Below are 18,414 nucleotides of genomic sequence, written 5' to 3'. Positions count from 1 at the left end.
TTGGGGCTATATTGCAACTGAATCAGTGCTGGAAAGTTGGATTGGATTGGGACCTTAGTTATTTGATTTTCTCTGTAGACCACTTTCTGAACTTTTTTTTTGCCGAAAAGCATATATAAATATTTATTATAGTTATAATTATCAACATCATTATTAGAAACCAAGAGGTTTAAATCAGAATATATAAAGGAACTTTGCTTAATCTGTAGCTCAGCCATTTTCAACCACAGTGCCTTGGCACACTGGTGTGACGCAAGCGGTCCACAGGTGTGCCACAGGAATTTGGGGGAAAGTCATTTATCAGTGGGGTCAATGGGGGATGTGAGCCCCCACACTGGCAGCATGGTGTGCTTGCCAATTGTCAAAAACCTGATGGTGTGGCCTTGTCAGTGTGCCATGAGATGAAAAATGTTGAAAATCACTGCTTTAGTTCAATCTATACACTTACCTAGGAGTAAGTCCCACTGAAATAATGGAACTTACTTCTGAGTAAACATCAAAGGATTGTGCTGTCAGTCCCATCAGGGAGTTTCTCCAGGGTTGCTTAGACAGCTCCTTTACTTCAGAAAGTTCCCTGTGTGGTACCTTGGGGATCACCTCAGGTATTGCCTAATTCCCCAAAGCTTTAAAATAGCTTTCAGGCAATTTTGCAGTACATTTTCTTCTACAGCTCAAGACTTCCATGAAAAATAGACGGCATTCTGAGTGCACAGTCAAAAATGTTCCAAAACATAACAAAAAGAAAACAAAGTCTGTTTTGACAAACTGCTGGAGTGTATTTATTTCAAATATTTTTATCTGGTCTTTCCATGTCATAAAAACCAAAATACCCCAGGTAGCTAACAACAAGCAAAACACATGAGGGACAATAATAAATACAATAAAAAATACAGCAGGCAAAGCCAGCAGAGAGTTAAAAGCAGACAACCTTTACAGGAGTTGCAAATCGAAGGCCTGATGAAAGACGAATGTCTTTGCCCAGAGGCAGGATGCCATCCAAGAGGGCGCAAGATGGACCTCCCTTGGCAAGCAGTTCCACAGCCCTGGCATGGCCACTGAAAAGACGCTTCAATCTAACCAAACACAGATATTGGCAGGACAGGGAGAAGAGCCTCTGGCCATGATTTTAGTGAACAGGCAGGTTGATGTAGAAGGGGGTGGTCCTTTAAACATCCTGGTCCTGAGTCATCTGAGAATTCTCTTTCCCTGCCCCATCCCTCCATGCCTGTTCATTCCCTCCCCCCCAACCTAATCCTCCAGCATCCACCATCTTTGGGTTCTACAAGTCAGGTCTCTATGGCAACCACCAATTTTTTTCCCCTCTCCCCTCTCCAGTTTTCCTCAAGACCCAATGAAATCATATAAGCAAACATACAAAAAATGGGAATAATACCAACCTACCTTATAGGGAAAGGATTATGACACAGTGCCTCTGCTAAAATAGCCCTTGCTTCTTTCTTCTCCATCCTGACCCTGATATGGGCTTGCCCTAATATTATTTTGGATAACAGGGGAGCAGGGAGCAAGAATTAGAGTCATTGATGTGTTTAGCATCACACAGAGTTTTACTCTTAGCCACTACACTGTTTCAACTAAGTATCTAATTGAAAACTAATTGGTTAAACAGACCCTCCATCTCTAAAGTGCTTTTTTGAAGCATTTTGTCTTCTACAGAGAAGTGCAGGCACTCAACTGGAATTTGCTCCCAGAAGCACACAGAAAGCAGCCTCATTCGCTAAATGGTGAGAACCGAACTAAAGAACAAATTATGTACCACAATCTGGTTTAAATGCTATGTTTGCAAAATCTGGGATGCTCACAACAGAGTCTACTGCAAAGTGCTATCTGCTGCACAGTGGACATTCATTACGATCTGTTTCTTAACTCATTTGGCTTCTCTGAAAACATTCTTGTCCATGATCAATGTTGAAATGTGTATAGCTAATTATTAGGGCAATGCTGGAATTAAGATTATTTTGAGAAGAGAATAGGAAATGAAGCTCTTCAAGGAAAGCACTCTGTGTGTGTGTGTCACACTGTGTGCCACAAATGAGCCATATGTAAAAACAGGCACAGTCTAATATAGCGATGGCATATACCTTGCTCACATTAGGATGTTTTGCTAAAATTGTCCATCTGTTCAGCTGTGCTGGTGACGGAATGAATGTCAGTAAAGCGCTGCTAGTATCTTAGGGCCAAACGCCATTACACTCACAATGTGCTTGCCCCAGCATGCTTGATTTTTATTCTCTAAATAGTAGCTTTGGGAGAATTTGAACTGTGGCATGGCATTTTAATTGCACCCCCATGACCTTTTTTTGCCCCAGGAGACAAGTTCTCATTGGTGCCATTTACAGTCAAGGACATGTACTGCCCCATCCTGAACAATGGGACTGCTCAGATCTGCACCTGCCAAACGGCCAGCACAAGTCCAAGCAGACTTGCATCAGGCTGTCAAGCCCTGGAAAGGGAATAGAATTCAGTGTGTGCAAGCTCCACTGATCCTGTCCCCCTCCTGGACCTGACCTACCCTCTCCCCACCACCATTTTGCCCTCCCCTCCCCTCCTCCAGCCCTTGCACAGTCCGGTGATAGCTTACCTATTCCATTGGGTACTTTGGAACCAGTTCCAGAGGGTCAGCATGAGCCTTCCCATTGGTGCTGTTTACTCTCCAGGTGTTACAACGTGCTTTATGGCATGTCTACAACATCTTAGGCTGACACAGTGGTTGCTGCACTGGTGTTAGTCTCAGTTAGGATTGTGCTGTCAGTCACAATTCATGCTAGCAGAGAGTACAGTTACATGCTTGCATCACAGCTGGGAACCCAGTTACAGACTTGACCAACGAAGAAAGATGCTTCTCACCAGCGTCCATCATTTTCCATCAACAGGTTTGTCTAAAAATAATTCCTCTTCAGAGTGGAGGGAAAAATTAGACTACTCTGAAGTGCAGCCCTTCTGCCCAGGTTACACAGGGTCTTGGCATTTCACACTCCACACAAGATACTTATGTAGCACAGCACAGCACTGGAGCAGCAATATCTTGAGAAGGCTGAACAGGCTTTCAAAGTGCTCATAAGATGCAGTGAAGGTCACACAGACCCTTGCTGCAATGTGAAATGGAGGAGCCAGGGACAGGGTAACTAGGTAGGACTCCTGAAGTTGTATAAAAAAGAAGGAATTTGAGCAGCTTGTCACACAGTGATGGAAAAGCCATACTCATCAGAATTTTGTCTGCTCCAGCTCTTGCTGGAGAAGACATTGACATACAGATTCCAAAGGAGATTACAGCATTCAGGCTGATGACCACTGCTGCAAAATGAGACTGAATGAAGAAATGCAAAATACTCATTATCATATGATGATGTTGACCCAGCAGAGACAGAACCATTGCATCATAGACAACTGTGTCACAGTGAAATGCGTCTTGGTATTGGACATTGGTGTCCCTACTTTTTATGTTCCGGACTAAGCGCCCCCCCCCTTAGGGCTGGGATAAGAGGCTTAGGATATATAACATAGGATTTGTTGTCCAGTTACAGGTATGCCCAGAGATGCAAATGACCAGGATGCCAAAAAAAAAAAAAAAAAACCGGGCGCAAAAGTCCACGGGCACTGGGACACATTTGACCAGGACGCAATTAGCCAGGATACAAATACCCTAGTACAGGGGTGCTCAATAGGTGGATCGCGATCTACCGGTAGATCGCGAGGCAAAATGAGTAGATCGCGGAGTGCCAACCCCCCCCCTTCAGGTGCCTCTGGGAGGAAACGCCGGGAGTAAGGCCCATTGTACTCAATGGGGCTTACTCCCAGGTAAGTGTGGCTAGGATTGCAGCCTCACAGCCTAATCCTAGGCATGTCTACTCAGGAGTAAGTCCTGTTATACTCAGTGGGGCTCAAGGTACACCAACATACATTGTACACATAAATGTTATATGTTATGATGGCGTGAACATTGTAAAAAAAAACTCTGGTAGATCTCCAGGCCTTGCTGGGTTTCAAAGTACCGTATTTTTCGCTCTATAAGACGCACTTTTTCCCCCCAAAAAAGTGGGGGGAAAAGTGTGTGCGTCTTATGGAGCGAATACTGCAAAAAAAAAAAAAAAAAAAAAAAAAACTCCGCCCCTGGCCCCGCCCCCTGCCCGCTCTGCTCGGCTCCGCTTCCCAGGAAAGCGTGGGTGGGGTGGCAGTCTTGCTAAGCAAGCCTGCGAGTCTACTCAGAAGTAAGTCTCAGAGTCACTGGGGCTCAGTCCCAGGAAAGCGGGGGTGGGGTGGCAGGCTCGCTTGGCAAGCCCAGGTGTCTACTCAGAAGTAAGTCTCAGACTCACTGGGGCTCACTCCCAGGAAAGCGGGAGTGGGTGGGTGGGATGGCAGGCTCGCTGCGAAAGCCCATGTGTCTACTCAGAAGTAAGTCTCAGAGTCACTGGGACTCACTCCCAGGAAAGGGGGGGGATGGCAGTCTTGCTGAGCAAGCCCCTAGAGAGGGGTGCTCATTACCTCGATCCTCGAGCTACCAGTCCATCTCCAGGCGAAATGAGTCAATCGCGGGCTTCTCTCCTGTCCACGCATCCCTAGGAGTGAGCCCCTGGCAGGCTTGTGAGCCCAGGGAGCGAGCCTAGGGAGTGAGTCCAGGGAGCCCAGGGACTGAGACGGGCTCCTCCCTGGGAGAGGAGGCACTGGCAGGCTTTTCTCCCGTCCACTCATCCCTGGGAGTGAGCCCCATTGGGTCTACTGGGGCTGACTTACCTTTCCCCTGCTTTTGCACTGGTATGTATGGAGATCTGCACCCCCCCCCCACTTCCATCTGTTGGTTCTGTGTGCAAGGGGTTTTGCATTGGTCTTGCTGTGATGCCTATACAGAGATCTTACCTCCCCCACACTTTTCCCCTGCTTTTGCACTGGTATGTATGGAGATCTGCACCCCCCCCCCACTTCCATCTGTTGGTTCTGTGTGCAAGGGGTTTTGCACTGGTCTTGCTGTGATGCCTATACAAAGATCTTCCCTTCCCCACACCTTTCCCCTGTTTTTGCAATGGTCTGTATAGAGATCTGCTCCCCCCCCCCCTTGTATTGGAATCCAGGAAGATCTGGTGAGGAGGTAGATGTGGTGTCAGCAGTGGCCCCTTTAAGGGTAAGGCCTGGGCATCCAGCAGAGTGTGCTGCACAGCTAAAGCCACTGGAAGGCAATAGGGCCCTCAGGGATATAAGGAGTACCAGAGACAGAAAGGGTTTGTGAGTTTTGAAGGAGTGCAGGTTGGAGAGGAGACTGACTGGGTTTATTGAATTTGGAATCTGACTGTGGATTGTGACTGGACTTGGATACCCTGATGGATTTAACTGACCTACCTGGAACCTGACCTTGGACTGTAATTTGGCTTATTGGCTCTGGACTCTGATTTGGTAACTCTGAATGATGGGACTGATTTACTTGGCATCTGTGGACTGGAACTGGACTCATTTTTGCTTGCTGCACTGGTGAGTTGCACAAGGGGGACTGATCAGCCTTAAGCGGGCACAAGGCCCAGTGGATTGGAATTTGGCAGAACATCATTGTAGCAGAAAGATAATGTGGTCCCCTATTTGTGTGCACCTGCTTTTGTGAGCTTCATAAATTCTGACTCTAGCGATGATGAGTTCTTGGTGTTTCCAGAAAACTAGAGTGCTCAAACCTTTAAGTCTCTCCATTTGTTAATGGTAGTGATAATGGTTCTTAATGCCACTGTTGACTGCTGTTCACTTTACATGGTTCAAATGTTGTTCTGTTATAGTTTATTAAATATTTTATTACACTATTTGGTTCAGAATATTTTTTTCCTTGTTTTTCTCCTCTAAAAACTAGGTGTGTCTTATGGTCAGGTGCGTCTTATGGAGCGAAAAATACGGTAGCTCTCGAGCCAAAAAAGTGTGAGTACCCCTGCCCTAGTACCTGACCCAGCAATGTTATTAGCAGCTGATACCATGGTAGGCAGTGCTGCAATGCACCCGGGACTTTCAGGTCAGGCTGCTCTTGCAATTTGTGCATGTGAAAGCACTGCAGACATATTGCCTGGGGCTTATTTCAGAAACCAAAGGTGCTGATCCAGCACACCTTTTTACATCAGGGCATGAATGCTATTAATGCAAATTGGTCTAATCTCCAGTCCCCTACACTTCTGATCATGATTTTGGGTTGATTTCATAGCCATGGTCATGACTGGGACGCTGGATTTATTTTCAGATGTTCTGCCAGTTGAAATTCTCAAAAATGATTTTTTGGTTGCAGTTTAAGATAGATAGATAGATAGATACTTTATTTACGGTCATCCGACCAGCTAGTCACAAACAACAAAACAAAATACACAGAATTAAAACCAACACCCCGATACACATATGTAAAATCATAAAATCAGAGATTTACACTCTCAATTTTCTTCCTTACCAACTGTGCAGCATAACAGAAGCGGGCAACCCTGAGTGATACATCCGAGTATACATCAGAAAGCAGAAAAGCAAGCTGCTCCTCCGCCTGCATCCCCGTTTCAATACCGAAGATCGGGGAGATAAATTTAGATCTCAAGTCGTCATAGTGTGGACATTGCAAAACAATGTGGGCAGTTGTCTCCACCATGTTTTGAGGGCAGGGGCACAGTCTCTCTGCATAGGGACGCCTTGCATAACGCCCCAAAAGAACTGCTGATAAAAGTGCATTACACCTAGCTTTAGTAAAAGCAATCCTAAATTTGGGAATAACAATATTATAAAAATATCTAGCAGGAGAAAATGCAAGAGCTTGATCCCCAAGAAAAACATACACCGAAAGTCTGGCTCTCGCAGATCTCAATTCAAGGTCTGCCAACCTCTGACGCAAAATTATTTTTGCGTCTCCCGGGCTCATCATCATTAAAGACTCTGGGGAGAGATTGCAAAGTTTGAAATGATCCAAGCACCTTTTTTCCCAGGTGCCTACAAAAGGATCCGAAAAGATCAAATAAGTAAAGTTATCCTGTCGCGAGAGAATCTTCAAAAAATAATGTAAGGCATTTAACCACATCGACATCTCTATACTTGGGGTACCGGATTCCAACCTGACCACAGTGTTCGGCACACATCGGGGAACATACATCAATTGGCGCAAAAATTTGGTCTGGATCACCTCCAAAGACCTGGTATTTAAATATGGGGCGATCTCAGAGCCATAGAGCAATTGAACCCTAGTTTTAGCACTGTGCAGCCTTAAAGCCGCCGGGAGAAATTTGGCGCCTTTAGATGAATAAAAACGATAAATGGCACCAGATGTTTTCTGTGCTGATTGACCGACATAGTTGGTTGCAGTTTAAAGTAATCCTATGAATTGCACTGCGGCATGGAAAGGTTGATTAGGATTGGGCTGCCCAAGGCTGAGCTATGAATCAGGAAGGCCCTAACTCAAATCTCACCTCTTCCATAAACTCCTTAGGCAAGCCACTACTCCTTAGACCCCTCTGCAATATGGATATATTAATACTCACCTTATAGCAGAGGTTCCCAAGCTGGGGCATCGCAATGCCCCAGCCAGGGAAGCCTTGTCTTGATACCCTTAAGAGGAGGGCGATGGCAAAGGCAGCAAGGCTATCACAACAACTATGTTGCTTGTGGGGCCAAAAGGGTTTTTTGAAGACTTACCCCATACAATGCTGGTCCTCCGAATGGTGTGGGAACCCCTCTGCAGGGCTCCATAGGCCTCCAAAAAGTTATAAAACAGTGATTGCAACCCACTTCCAGTTTGCAGTCATGAAAGGTTTCCCAAACCTGGAGAGTTTGGGAACCACTGCCTTACAGGGTTGTTGCAATCATGATGACAAGGTAATCCATGTGAAGCATTTTTGGACACTCAAAAGCACTGTACAAATGCCAAGTATTATAATGTTCTGTTACGTTAAACCTTTTAACTGAAGATACATACCGAGAATCTCCCTGATAAGGAGTGGCTGGTCCAGGACTGCTGGGTCACTTACTCCATCACCCTTCACAGCTGTCACACGAATGAGAAGTTTATCTCCAGATGTTAGATTGCGGATTACATAGCGGGTAGAAAGGAAGGGTTTCTCGTTGGAGACCACCCACTCTGAAGCTAGAACAAAAATTATATGATAGATAAGACAAATGATTGAGAGCAAGCAGCTTTGGCAAATAAAGATAAGAAAAAATATGTTCAGGTGCTGTAAAATGCATTTATCCAGAATCCACCCAGTTCTTTCTCAGGAATGAGAGATTCATGGCTGCAATCCTACACACACTTACTTAGATATAAATGCCACTGAATTCAATGGGACTTACTTCTAAGAAAATATGTGTGGGAGTGAGCTGCTCAGAAACCATCTCAGTGCAAAGCCAAGCTTTGAACATAAGAACATAAGAACATAAGAACAGCCCCACTGGATCAGGCCATAGGCCCATCTAGTCCAGCTTCCTGTATCTCACAGCGGCCCACCAAATGCCCCAGGGAGCACACCAGATAACAAGAGACCTCATCCTGGTGCTCTCCCCTACATCTGGCATTCTTTGCTAACCTTCCTATTTACTTTCAACCACATCTGAGGCTGTGAAATGTCCATTCATAAGAACATAAGAACATAAGAACAGCCCCACTGGATCAGGCCATAGGCCCATCTAGTCCAGCTTCCTGTATCTCACAGAGGCCCACCAAATGCCCCAGGGAGCACACCAGATAACAAGAGACCTCATCCTGGTGCCCTCCCTTGCACCTGGCATTCTGACATAACCCATTTCTAAAATCAGGAGGTTGCGCATACACATCATGGTTTGTACCCCATAATGGATTTTTCCTCCAGAAACTTGTCCAATCCCCTTTTAAAGGCGTTTAGGCTAGACGCCAGCACCACATCCTGTGGCAAGGAGTTCCACAGACCAACCACAAACTGAGTAAAGAAATATTTTCTTTTGTCTGTCCTAACCCGCCCAACACTCGATTTTAGTGGATGTCCCCTGGTTCTGGTATTATGTGAGAGTGTAAAGAGCCTCTCCCTATCCACTCTGTCCATCCCCTGCATAATTTTGTGTCTCAATCATGTCCCCCCTCAGGCGTCTCTTTTCTAGGCTGAAGAGTCCCAAACGCTGTAGCCTTTCCTCATAAGGAAGGTGCCCCAGCCCTGTAATCATCTTAGTCGCTCTCTTTTGCACCTTTTCCATTTCCACTATGTCTTTTTTGAGATGCGACGACCAGAACTGGACACAATACTCCAGGTGTGGAGTATTCGAGCCTTCAAAGTCCAAAGTCATGTGTAGCTTCCTTCTGATATTTTATCTAGTCCTACTGGGAATAGAACATTATTTTGGCAACATCTGGACATGTTTCTGCTATAACTGTGCCAGGCTTATGAATTCTTGTGAACATTTGGGATACACTGACAGCAAATCTTTCTTGGCTTAAGGTCAACTGCCTCTAACTTAAAAAAAAGCAAGTTTTAATTGAACTCAATTAGCCCATAGGTTACAAAGGCAGAGGCCATTCAGTTATGGCCCAATCTTATGGGCATGCTGTGACGCTGGAACTCACAGAGTGCTGTATGGCTGTTGCAAACATCAACATGCCATTTCACACAGCTGGGCTGCTGCTGCAAGAGGTACACAGCCATGCACCAGTGGCTTTCCAACAAGCCTCAGTGCTAGTAAGTCAGCATAGGGGATGGGTGGGAGGTGGGGGTGGGTGGAAAGGGGCAAAGACCAGAGCAGGGAGGAAGTGGTCTGCAGCAGCAGCAGTGCCACCAATATTCTATCCACCTTCCTGGCCTCAATCTACCTTCCCAGGTCCACTTGGACTTGCAACAGCAAAACAGCTGGTGTTGGTCTCAGTAGACCCATTTGGGCAGGGGAGGCTTGTGCTCCTTTACCCAAAGGAGTAAAGAACAAGTGCTCCTTTACCCAAAGGAGACCTCCAGGACCTCCCCCCCCCCCCCCACTGGATTCAACAAGCGTTCTGGTGGCACAGCTGTTTCAGCAGGGTTTGATAGGATTGGGCTGTTATTGGGCTATAGGAGAAACACTACCCTATAACAATAGCCTTCGCTGAGGAGCGATCATGCATGCATGCAGGTTGAAACTGGGTTGAATAAAATATTCAACAAACAATTTGGAATAGAGAATGTAGTCTGCAAGCAAGAAATAGAGCTTAAAATTATTTATGAGGGATTATTCATCCAGCGTTTGCTCACCAGATACCCCCTACCGATCAGCCCACTAAAAATAATCAGATTTTCAAATGGAAATGGATCACATAAATTATTACAGCAATCCACAAAGCTATTGGAAATCAGTAGATGTCACCCATTCTTTATTGTTGCAATCGCATATTCATTGTGTTGGACAAATTTGTGGTTTAAAAAAAACAACACGAAACTCAAGCCGCAATGTCATCAATCCATTATAGTATTTGTTTTAAACTGCTCACCGCTATGCCAGTGCTGCAAAGCAATGACATAAGGGGTTAGGATTGTACCCTGTGCCTTCTATAATCTTCTGTGCTTCAAGGAAGGAACCTGCTCAGGAGAAAAGGCAGATTTCATGGCCCTGCGGCATCTACCCTGCTACACAATGGATTATGGCAGCAAAAATAGCCAGTCTGCCACACCATGTTCTTATGTGGAAATGATGTCATATACAAGGGGCTGCGTGCAAAGGCTGGATGAAAAGCAGTTCCTCTACTTTAAATTATACTCATCTGTTGGCTTGTTTATTTTTAAATGCATGCCCCACCTTTTACTAAAAGCCTCAAGGCAGTTGTATGTTCTGTATATGCACCTGCATGCCAGTTCTGTTTTTCAGCAGCTGAATAAAACCACTGCAAGAGGCTACACCCCTAGAATATCTTTCCACATCAGGGGTCTGAAGAGATGAGGACCCACGTCAAGTTCCAGAGGTTGGAGCCTTATAGCTTCCAACTTCTGGCATTTGAAGCTCACCTCCACTTGAGCTCAGAGCAGATCCTTCGTATGCCAAAGGCAGCAGATATGTCATTGTCTCTGCATAGCTGGTTAATAGTGTCTATAATTTCTTGGTCCACCACATGAAGGCCAGCATGCTTTCCTTATTGTTTTTTTCCGCAAACACCACCGAGGAGAAACAGTGATAGTCAACACGCTATGCTATTTTCCACACAAATGCATGCAGCTCTTCATGCTTACAAGGGAGTAAAGCCCAAGCCTACTTCCATCTTTGCAGTATTCCACCACGTATCCATCCGGGCCAGAGGGGCCCACCTGCTCAGGTGCATCCCATGTCAGAGTCACAGAGTTGTCATTCACATCATCCACTGTCAGATTCATCGGTGCACCAGGGCTACCTGCACCCAAATGCAAATACATTAATAGGGAATTTGCCCTCCCACCAGTCCCCACCCATCCAATCCTTGTGTAGTGCTAATCCACAGCACTCTCCTCTCAGAGTAAGGGCTTAGAGAAGTGTTTCTCAAACTGTGGGTCAGGACCCACTGGTGGGTTGCGAGCCAATTTCAGGTGGGTCCCCATTCATTCCAATATTTTATTTTTAACATATTAGACTTGATGCTACCATTGTATGGCGACTGGATTTGGGGAAATGTTACAGATCTATACTTTTAACAGGCTACTCTGTATATGCTCATACAGATAGTAAATGGGACTTACTCTTCGGTAAGTGTGGGTAGGATTGCAGACTAGGTTTGTTAAAAATTTTCCTGTAATGACATCAATTCTGGTGGGTCTCAACAGATTCTCATTCTAAAAAATGGGTCTCAGTGCTAAAAGTTTGAGAACCACTGGCTTAGAAGATGATTAGGTAATGCATAGCCCAACCACATTTCACCCTTTGCATGGAATTTGCATGACAGTTTCCATTTATGCTGTGCTTTCCTTAAGTATTCAAAGAGAATCACAAACACTATCTCATCCTTAGAACTTTGTTAAATAAACCAGTGGTATTTATTATGGATCAGACCTGAGGCTGAAGGACAGGGGCTTGCCAAGGCACTTCATGATTTAGATGTGTTTATACTTGAATGCTCCAGCTCATAATTTGAGCTCTTAAATGCTATGCCAGGCAAGCTCTCTGCTAAAAGATACTCAGGCACTCCAGTACTGCATTTCAGGAATAAGAATAGCCTTGTTGCTGGTGGGAAGTGCTGTTTATTTGTGAATGGAAAGCGCCAGGTGTGCTTTTTCTCTAGATGCTGCAAGGGTAGGAGAAGCCACAACTAGTGAAATACTCCCTTCAATGCTAGTGGTTTTATATTTGATACTAAGAGCACCTTTTAATCAGGAATGCATCACTTGAGAAAGCTGTTAGCATGAGCTCGAAAGGAAACCGATATCAAACCAAATGCAATGTGATTTTGTGAGCCAAATGATGATGGAGAAAATGAAACAAAAAATGAGGCTGTTCAATCAGCAAGACATAAAACTAGCTCATTTTCATTTTTTAAATTTGTAATTTCAAAGTCAAGTCTACACTGCACAGAATGCACCCTGGATTTAAGAATGGCTCTGTGGATTGACAAATGACCATTTTAAAGACTAATAAGCCTATGATTATTGCTGTGGTGGACATATTCATACTTCTACCACCAGGCTGGTTCAACCAGGCATGCAGCCCAATGCTGCACCTTACTCATGACTGCTACTTTTGCAGGAGTCACCCTTCCCCCCTGACATCCTCTCCATGCTCCATCCTTGCACAGAACTTACAATTTAAAGGGACATGTTTCCTTTAGGAAGGAAATGCTGTGCTATCCTGCTGCTCTTACTCTGTCCTTACACAGGGTTTAAAGTTTAAAGGGAATGCAACCTTTTAAACTATATCTCATGCAAGTACATGAGAAAGAACAACATGGGAAAGAACATGGGAGCAAGGGAAAGAACAGCAAAGCACCATCAGCATAGCTAGAGGGGGTGCAAAGCAGTAAGTTTTACTGGGGGCCTCACCACGATGTGCAAGCTGCCCTTCCCCCACTGCTTTGGAGCTATTCCTGGCTGCTAGAGAAAAACAGAGGCGTCCACTGTTTGTTCTAACACCTGTTTTGCTCTAGTGTCTTTGAATGGCTCCTTAGGGGGGGAGGGGCTGCTTGCACAGTGTAGTGAGATTTCCTGCAAAACATAGTGCTTTGCACCCCCTCATGCTAGTGCAAAGCACTCCTTCTTTTCATGGCACTTAGGGGTTAAAAGGACATATTCCTGGTAAACTTTAAACCCTGTGTGAGGACAGAGTACAGGTAAGGAAGCAGATGGTCTGATTTCTTGCTCACTTTTGGGGAAGGCTGGAGGGGAAGCGGCACCAAGATCGAGCTGAAGGGCATCCCAAATGCACAAGCCGCATCCGGTCACTTCATGGCTGGGCCGGCCTTGTGTATACCAATAGGTCTGGTGGAGCACAGGCAGTAAGAACTTGTGCTGTGAATCAGGACCTCCCTGATTTGAATCTTGCATCTGCCATCAACTTCCTCAGTGGCTTTTGGTAGTAGTTCACTCAGCTGCAGTGTACGAATGGTGAAAATACAGGACATTGTATTTTATTATTGTAAGGACTTATTAACAGTCCTTACCTGTGTAGGATCATTGTTAACAACTGCATCAACATAATAAAGGACAGAAACAAATTACACATCTAGAATGTTACAGTACAGTGTTAAGCATCTAGAATGTTACAGTACAGTGTTAAGCATAATACAGTACTGAAACAAATTACACATCTAGAATGTACAGTACAGTGTTAAGCATTATTATTATCCCTTGCCTGACTATCATCTCTGGGCAAAAAGGGTTTGAGGTGCTTTATTAAGTTGGGTTTTTTCCTAATGTATTTTTTCCTGCTCCATTTTTTGTTTGTTTTGCTTTCTTTGCAGTGGCCCTGAGGAAAATTTGTAATCCAAATGTGCAGATCAGAATAAATTGCCATCACGCAAGCTACAGAGCATCCTCTCTTTCTGTGTTCCTTTTTCTGAAGGCCAAACTGGAGGAGACACTCAAGATCCCTGAGCAGACCTTGTCAAAGAGGCTGTTCAAAGAGCTGGAGCCTGGAGACAAGAGACTTTTTCTTTTCAGTAGGCTGAATCAGAGGTTCGACAGAACCTCCCAGCATTGTCCACTTCAGGAAGTGATGCTTCATCCAAACATAAGAACATAAGAAGAGTCCTGCTGGATCAGGCCAAAAGCCCATCTAGTCCAGCTTTCTGCATCTCACAGGGGCCCACCAGATGCCTCTCGTGTTGCCATTCCGATGCACCTGGCATTCTGAGGTAGCCTACTTCTAAAACCTGGAGGTTGCACATACCCCCAGTAGCAGACTTATCCCTCCCTGCTCCTGGAGTGAAGGTCCACGATGCTGCCCCCTGCAAAATGCCCCCCCCCCGCACACAAAGCTGCCCCCTACCTTTCGAGCATGACAGAGCCTCTCGCGACATTTGGACCAACTGGGGAAGCCTTCTGAGGCGTCCTTGTGGACTTAAACTGTACTTCTGGAAAACTGGAAGTACAGTTTCCGACTGCGTTGGGGGAGCTACAGTGAGGTGGTGCTAGAGTTGCACAGGCTCAGTGCCCAGGGCATTTGCCCTGTTTGCCCAATGCTAGGTTTATACCCATCATGGCTTGTAACCTGTGATGGACTTTTTCTCCAGAAATCTGTCCAATCCCCTTTTAAAGGCATCCAGTCTAGATCCCATCAGCATATCCTGTGGCAAGGAGTTCCACAGACGAATTACACACAGGGTAAAAAAATATTTTCTTTTGTCTGTTCTGACTCTCCTGACACTCAATCTTAGTGGATGTCCCCTGGTTCAGGTCTTGTGTGAGAGGGAAAAGAGCAACCCCCCTGAGCACTCTGTCCATCCCCTGCATTATTTTGTATGTCTCAATCCTGTGTGTCCTCCCACTTAGGCGTCTTTTTTCTAGAATGAAGAGTCCCAAATGCTGTGGCCTTTCCTCATATGGGAGGGGCTCCAGCCCAGCCCTCATTTTGGTGGCTCTCTTCTAGTCTTCTTCTGCACCTTTTCTAGTTCCAACCATTGACAACGTTCTGAAACTTTATGTGTCTGGCGTGCCTGCACAGTGCGCTGCACTTCCTCGGGACAGGGTGACCAGATGCCATAACTGCAAAAGAGGACCAGGCACTCCAAAATGTAGGGCACCCAAGAAAAATGTAGGACATGACAGAATAAAAGCTAAAAACACTCGTATTTGGATTTTGTGTGGTTCATTTAAACACTATACTACTTATTATTAAATTGAAAATTATATTGCATTGAATTTATTACATCAAATTTGTTAATTCCAAGCAGACTCTGCGCTGCCTGCAGGGAGCACTCGCAGGGAAGAGGAGGACACATAAGTTCTTTTCCAGGACACGAGGTGGAAAAGAGGACGCGTCCTGGGGAAAGAGGACGCCTGGTCACCCTGCCTTGGGGGGCTCAGGGACCCCAAAGTACCCACCCCACTGCAGCCTCTTGCGAAGCAGGGACCCTTCGCCAGCTGTGCCACCTGCCTTGAAGAGAAGAAGAAGCCACGTGTCCCTCCCTCCTCCGCCCTCCTGCAGCTCACCTTCTTTGGACGCCTTCTTCTTGGGGGCTGGGGCAGGAGGCTCGGCTACGACGATGGCTGCCTCTCCTGCTGCTGCTGCTGCGTCCGGCTCAGGAGGCGCCTGGGCGGGCGCAGCTTCTGCTGCCGCCGTCTGGGCTTCCGACGGGGCGGCTGCTGCTTGGTCAGACATGGGCACAGTTGGGGGGCGCCAGGGGCGTGCGGGGGGGGGGAGATCGGTGGAGGCCTGGGCTGGAGAGGGCTCCGCGGGTCCCGGGGGGCTCCCTCTCGCCGCGCGCAGCGCCCTTCCCTTGGCTCAGGGGCTCCCTGCCCGGGGCAGGGGGCTTTATAAGGCTCTCCGCCGCCCTCCAGCCCCTCCTCGTGGGCCCACCTGTCTAGGCGGGCGGGGGAGCCAGGAATAGCCGTCCAGGCGGCAGCTGCAGCATCAGCACCTTCTCGGGAGTAGAGGCGGCGTGCGGGACGAGCCCTCGGGCGGTTTCCGTCGGACATCAGTCAACAGACTGATCCGTCGGTCACCAAAGCAAAGCTTCATCTGAGCCGGGGCTTAGCGGGGGTCGCCAAGCTGGAGCTCTGTCACCAGCTTTCCTTGCCTAGCCTGTGCCTTTGTACAGTGCCAGAAGCGAGGGACCGAGGATTGCCTCTGAGCATGTGCAAAATATCTCCCCCCTCGTTCACCTGTCAGCATTAAGCCCCTGAACTTGAGATCCTTGGGAAAGTTTTGGCTTCCAAGGGCTTAGCATCCTGGTAGTGCCTCCTCCCATTTTGTGTGTGTGCATCATTTTGGAGTGTGAGCCACCCACACTAAACAGTATTTCTCAAACTGTGGGTCCGGATCCCCTAAGTGGGTCGCCACTCAATTTCAGGTGGGTCCCCATTCATTTCAATGCTACATAGCATCAAGTATAGGACTGCATTGGGGAAAATGTTACAGATCTCTGCTTTGAACAGGCTACTACGTATATGCTTTAAACCATGGTAGTCAATGGGGATTACTCCCAGGTAAGTGTGGATAGGATTGCAGCCTTTGGGATGTTTGGGGGATTATTTTAAACAGATCAGCAACTGCTTGGGATTGTTTTTAAACATACTTATTGTAAACTTTTAATTTGATTTTGTCATATGGGGGATGCAAAAAAATGTTCTGCTTGGTGATGTCACTTCTAGCCATGACGTCTCTTCCGATGGGTCCAAACAGATTGTCATTCTAAAAAGTGGATCCCAGTGCTAGAAAGTTTGAAAACCACTGCACTATGATATTATCAGTCTGTCATGTAGATTCATGGGAAATTTATGTAGAGTCAAATGGCTTGCAGCAATCAAAAATTGCACACACACACCAAAAAAACTACTGCAACAAGCCCAAACTACTGCAACAAGTTTATTACGGGATGAAATGTTATGAGGAACAGCCAATCAAAATGAAAGGCAGCCAATCCAAAAAGCTTGAAATGAAGGACTGTAAAATTCTATAAACAATGAAATTACCAATTCCAGAGGAGTAGCTGTGTTAGCAGTCTATTGCAAAATAAACAGCGAAGTTTTGGAGCAGCTTAAAGATCAAGAGATGTATTGTGGCCTAAGGTTTTGTGAACTAAAAATAGAATTAAAATTATAGCTTATGATAGGCAACATGTAATAAGTAAATAATATATAAAATATAATTAAATTTTAATTCACATGGATCTATTAAACCTCGCGGCCAATAGAGAGGGGCCTTGAAAAACTGAGCATTGAGATTATTATTGTACGAGGAGGAGTGATATCAAGGTACATTCCCTGAAGCATATGGATAGCTTGATTTGTCTGAAGGAGTATAAAGTTCGCTCGGGAAGTGGGAGATCTTTTTGAAGTACTGTAGTCATTGCCAGCCCAAGACCTCCTGGTGCCTGAGATGTCATGGCAAATGCTACCCCTTTACCCATTACAGTCAGTTCTTACTATCCACTGGGGTTAGGTTCCCAGAAACCTCACTGGATACTGAATCCACAGATAGGAAGTCATTAATTCTATGGGGTTAAGGGGAGACACCGGCAGGAGACCCTCTGCTAATTAACCTGTCATTAGGAAACCCTCAGGATGCCAGTGGAGAGTGTCAGAACGCTGCAAAGACCTTCAAAATGGCACCCACGGATAGCACAGAAAGCTTTTAAATGACTGTGGGAAGATTTAAGATGTTGCAGATAGCATCAGAATGCCAGCAGAGATCTTAAGAAGCTATCCCATCCAATTTTGAAGTTTCCCATGGCCATTTTAAAGCTGTCCAGGCTATTCATGGGCACCATTTTTTATCTCTGCTGCATTCTGAGGATCTCCTCTGCATTCTGAAGACCTCTGCTGGCAGTCTCAATGCAGTGGAGACGCTCAGAACGCAGCAGAGATCTTCAAAATGGCACCCGTGAATAGCATGGGTAACTTTAACATGGCTGTGGGAAGCTTCTGAAGGTCTCCGCTGGCATTCTGAATGCAGTGGAGATGTTCACAATGTCACAGATAGCCGAGAACGTACCACAAATACTGAGGCGTAGGTGGCAATTCTGCTGCCTGCAGATGAGCAAATCCACGGGTAGCAAATCCACATGTAGAGAGAACTGACTGTATGTGGCAGCCTCTGCCTATACTCAGCTTCTAGCTGAATACTCCACCTTCCCCACATTTCCTCTTCCTCTCTGTCCCCCTCTTCCTTTTCCAATCCAGGGAGTGAAAGGAGAAGGAGAAGCAGTGGAGGCAAGTAGTTGGACAGAATGGGCTTTCCTCACTAACCTATTGCCTGACACAAACACTCCAGTTGGTCTCATGAATGGGCTGGCCCTGACTCTGATTCAAGTACAGGAAGAGATTAATTGCATTGGAAGTGAGGATCCCCTACTGAGCCTGT

At 46.0% G+C, this 18,414-nt stretch overlaps 1 protein-coding gene across 1 annotated transcript in view; it reads right to left on the bottom strand.

Annotated features, from left to right (window-relative positions):
* MYBPH (myosin binding protein H) overlaps window positions 1-15,711 on the bottom strand; it is a 37,440-nt gene extending 21,729 nt beyond the window's left edge. Inside the window, exons 1-3 of the mRNA XM_066624682.1 lie at window positions 15,543-15,711; window positions 11,186-11,320; window positions 7,925-8,092 (exon numbers count right to left, since the gene is read on the bottom strand). Coding sequence (XP_066480779.1) covers window positions 7,925-8,092; window positions 11,186-11,320; window positions 15,543-15,711 — 472 coding nt within the window. The remainder of the gene's footprint in view (window positions 1-7,924; window positions 8,093-11,185; window positions 11,321-15,542) is intronic.
* Window positions 15,712-18,414: the final 2,703 nt, after the last annotated feature.

This window comes from Tiliqua scincoides, chromosome 4, assembly GCF_035046505.1.
Source record: "Tiliqua scincoides isolate rTilSci1 chromosome 4, rTilSci1.hap2, whole genome shotgun sequence".
Taxonomy (NCBI): Eukaryota; Metazoa; Chordata; class Lepidosauria; order Squamata; family Scincidae; genus Tiliqua; species Tiliqua scincoides.
Note: the sequence above shows the minus strand (reverse complement) of the source record. Positions and strands in the feature narration are given on the sequence as shown.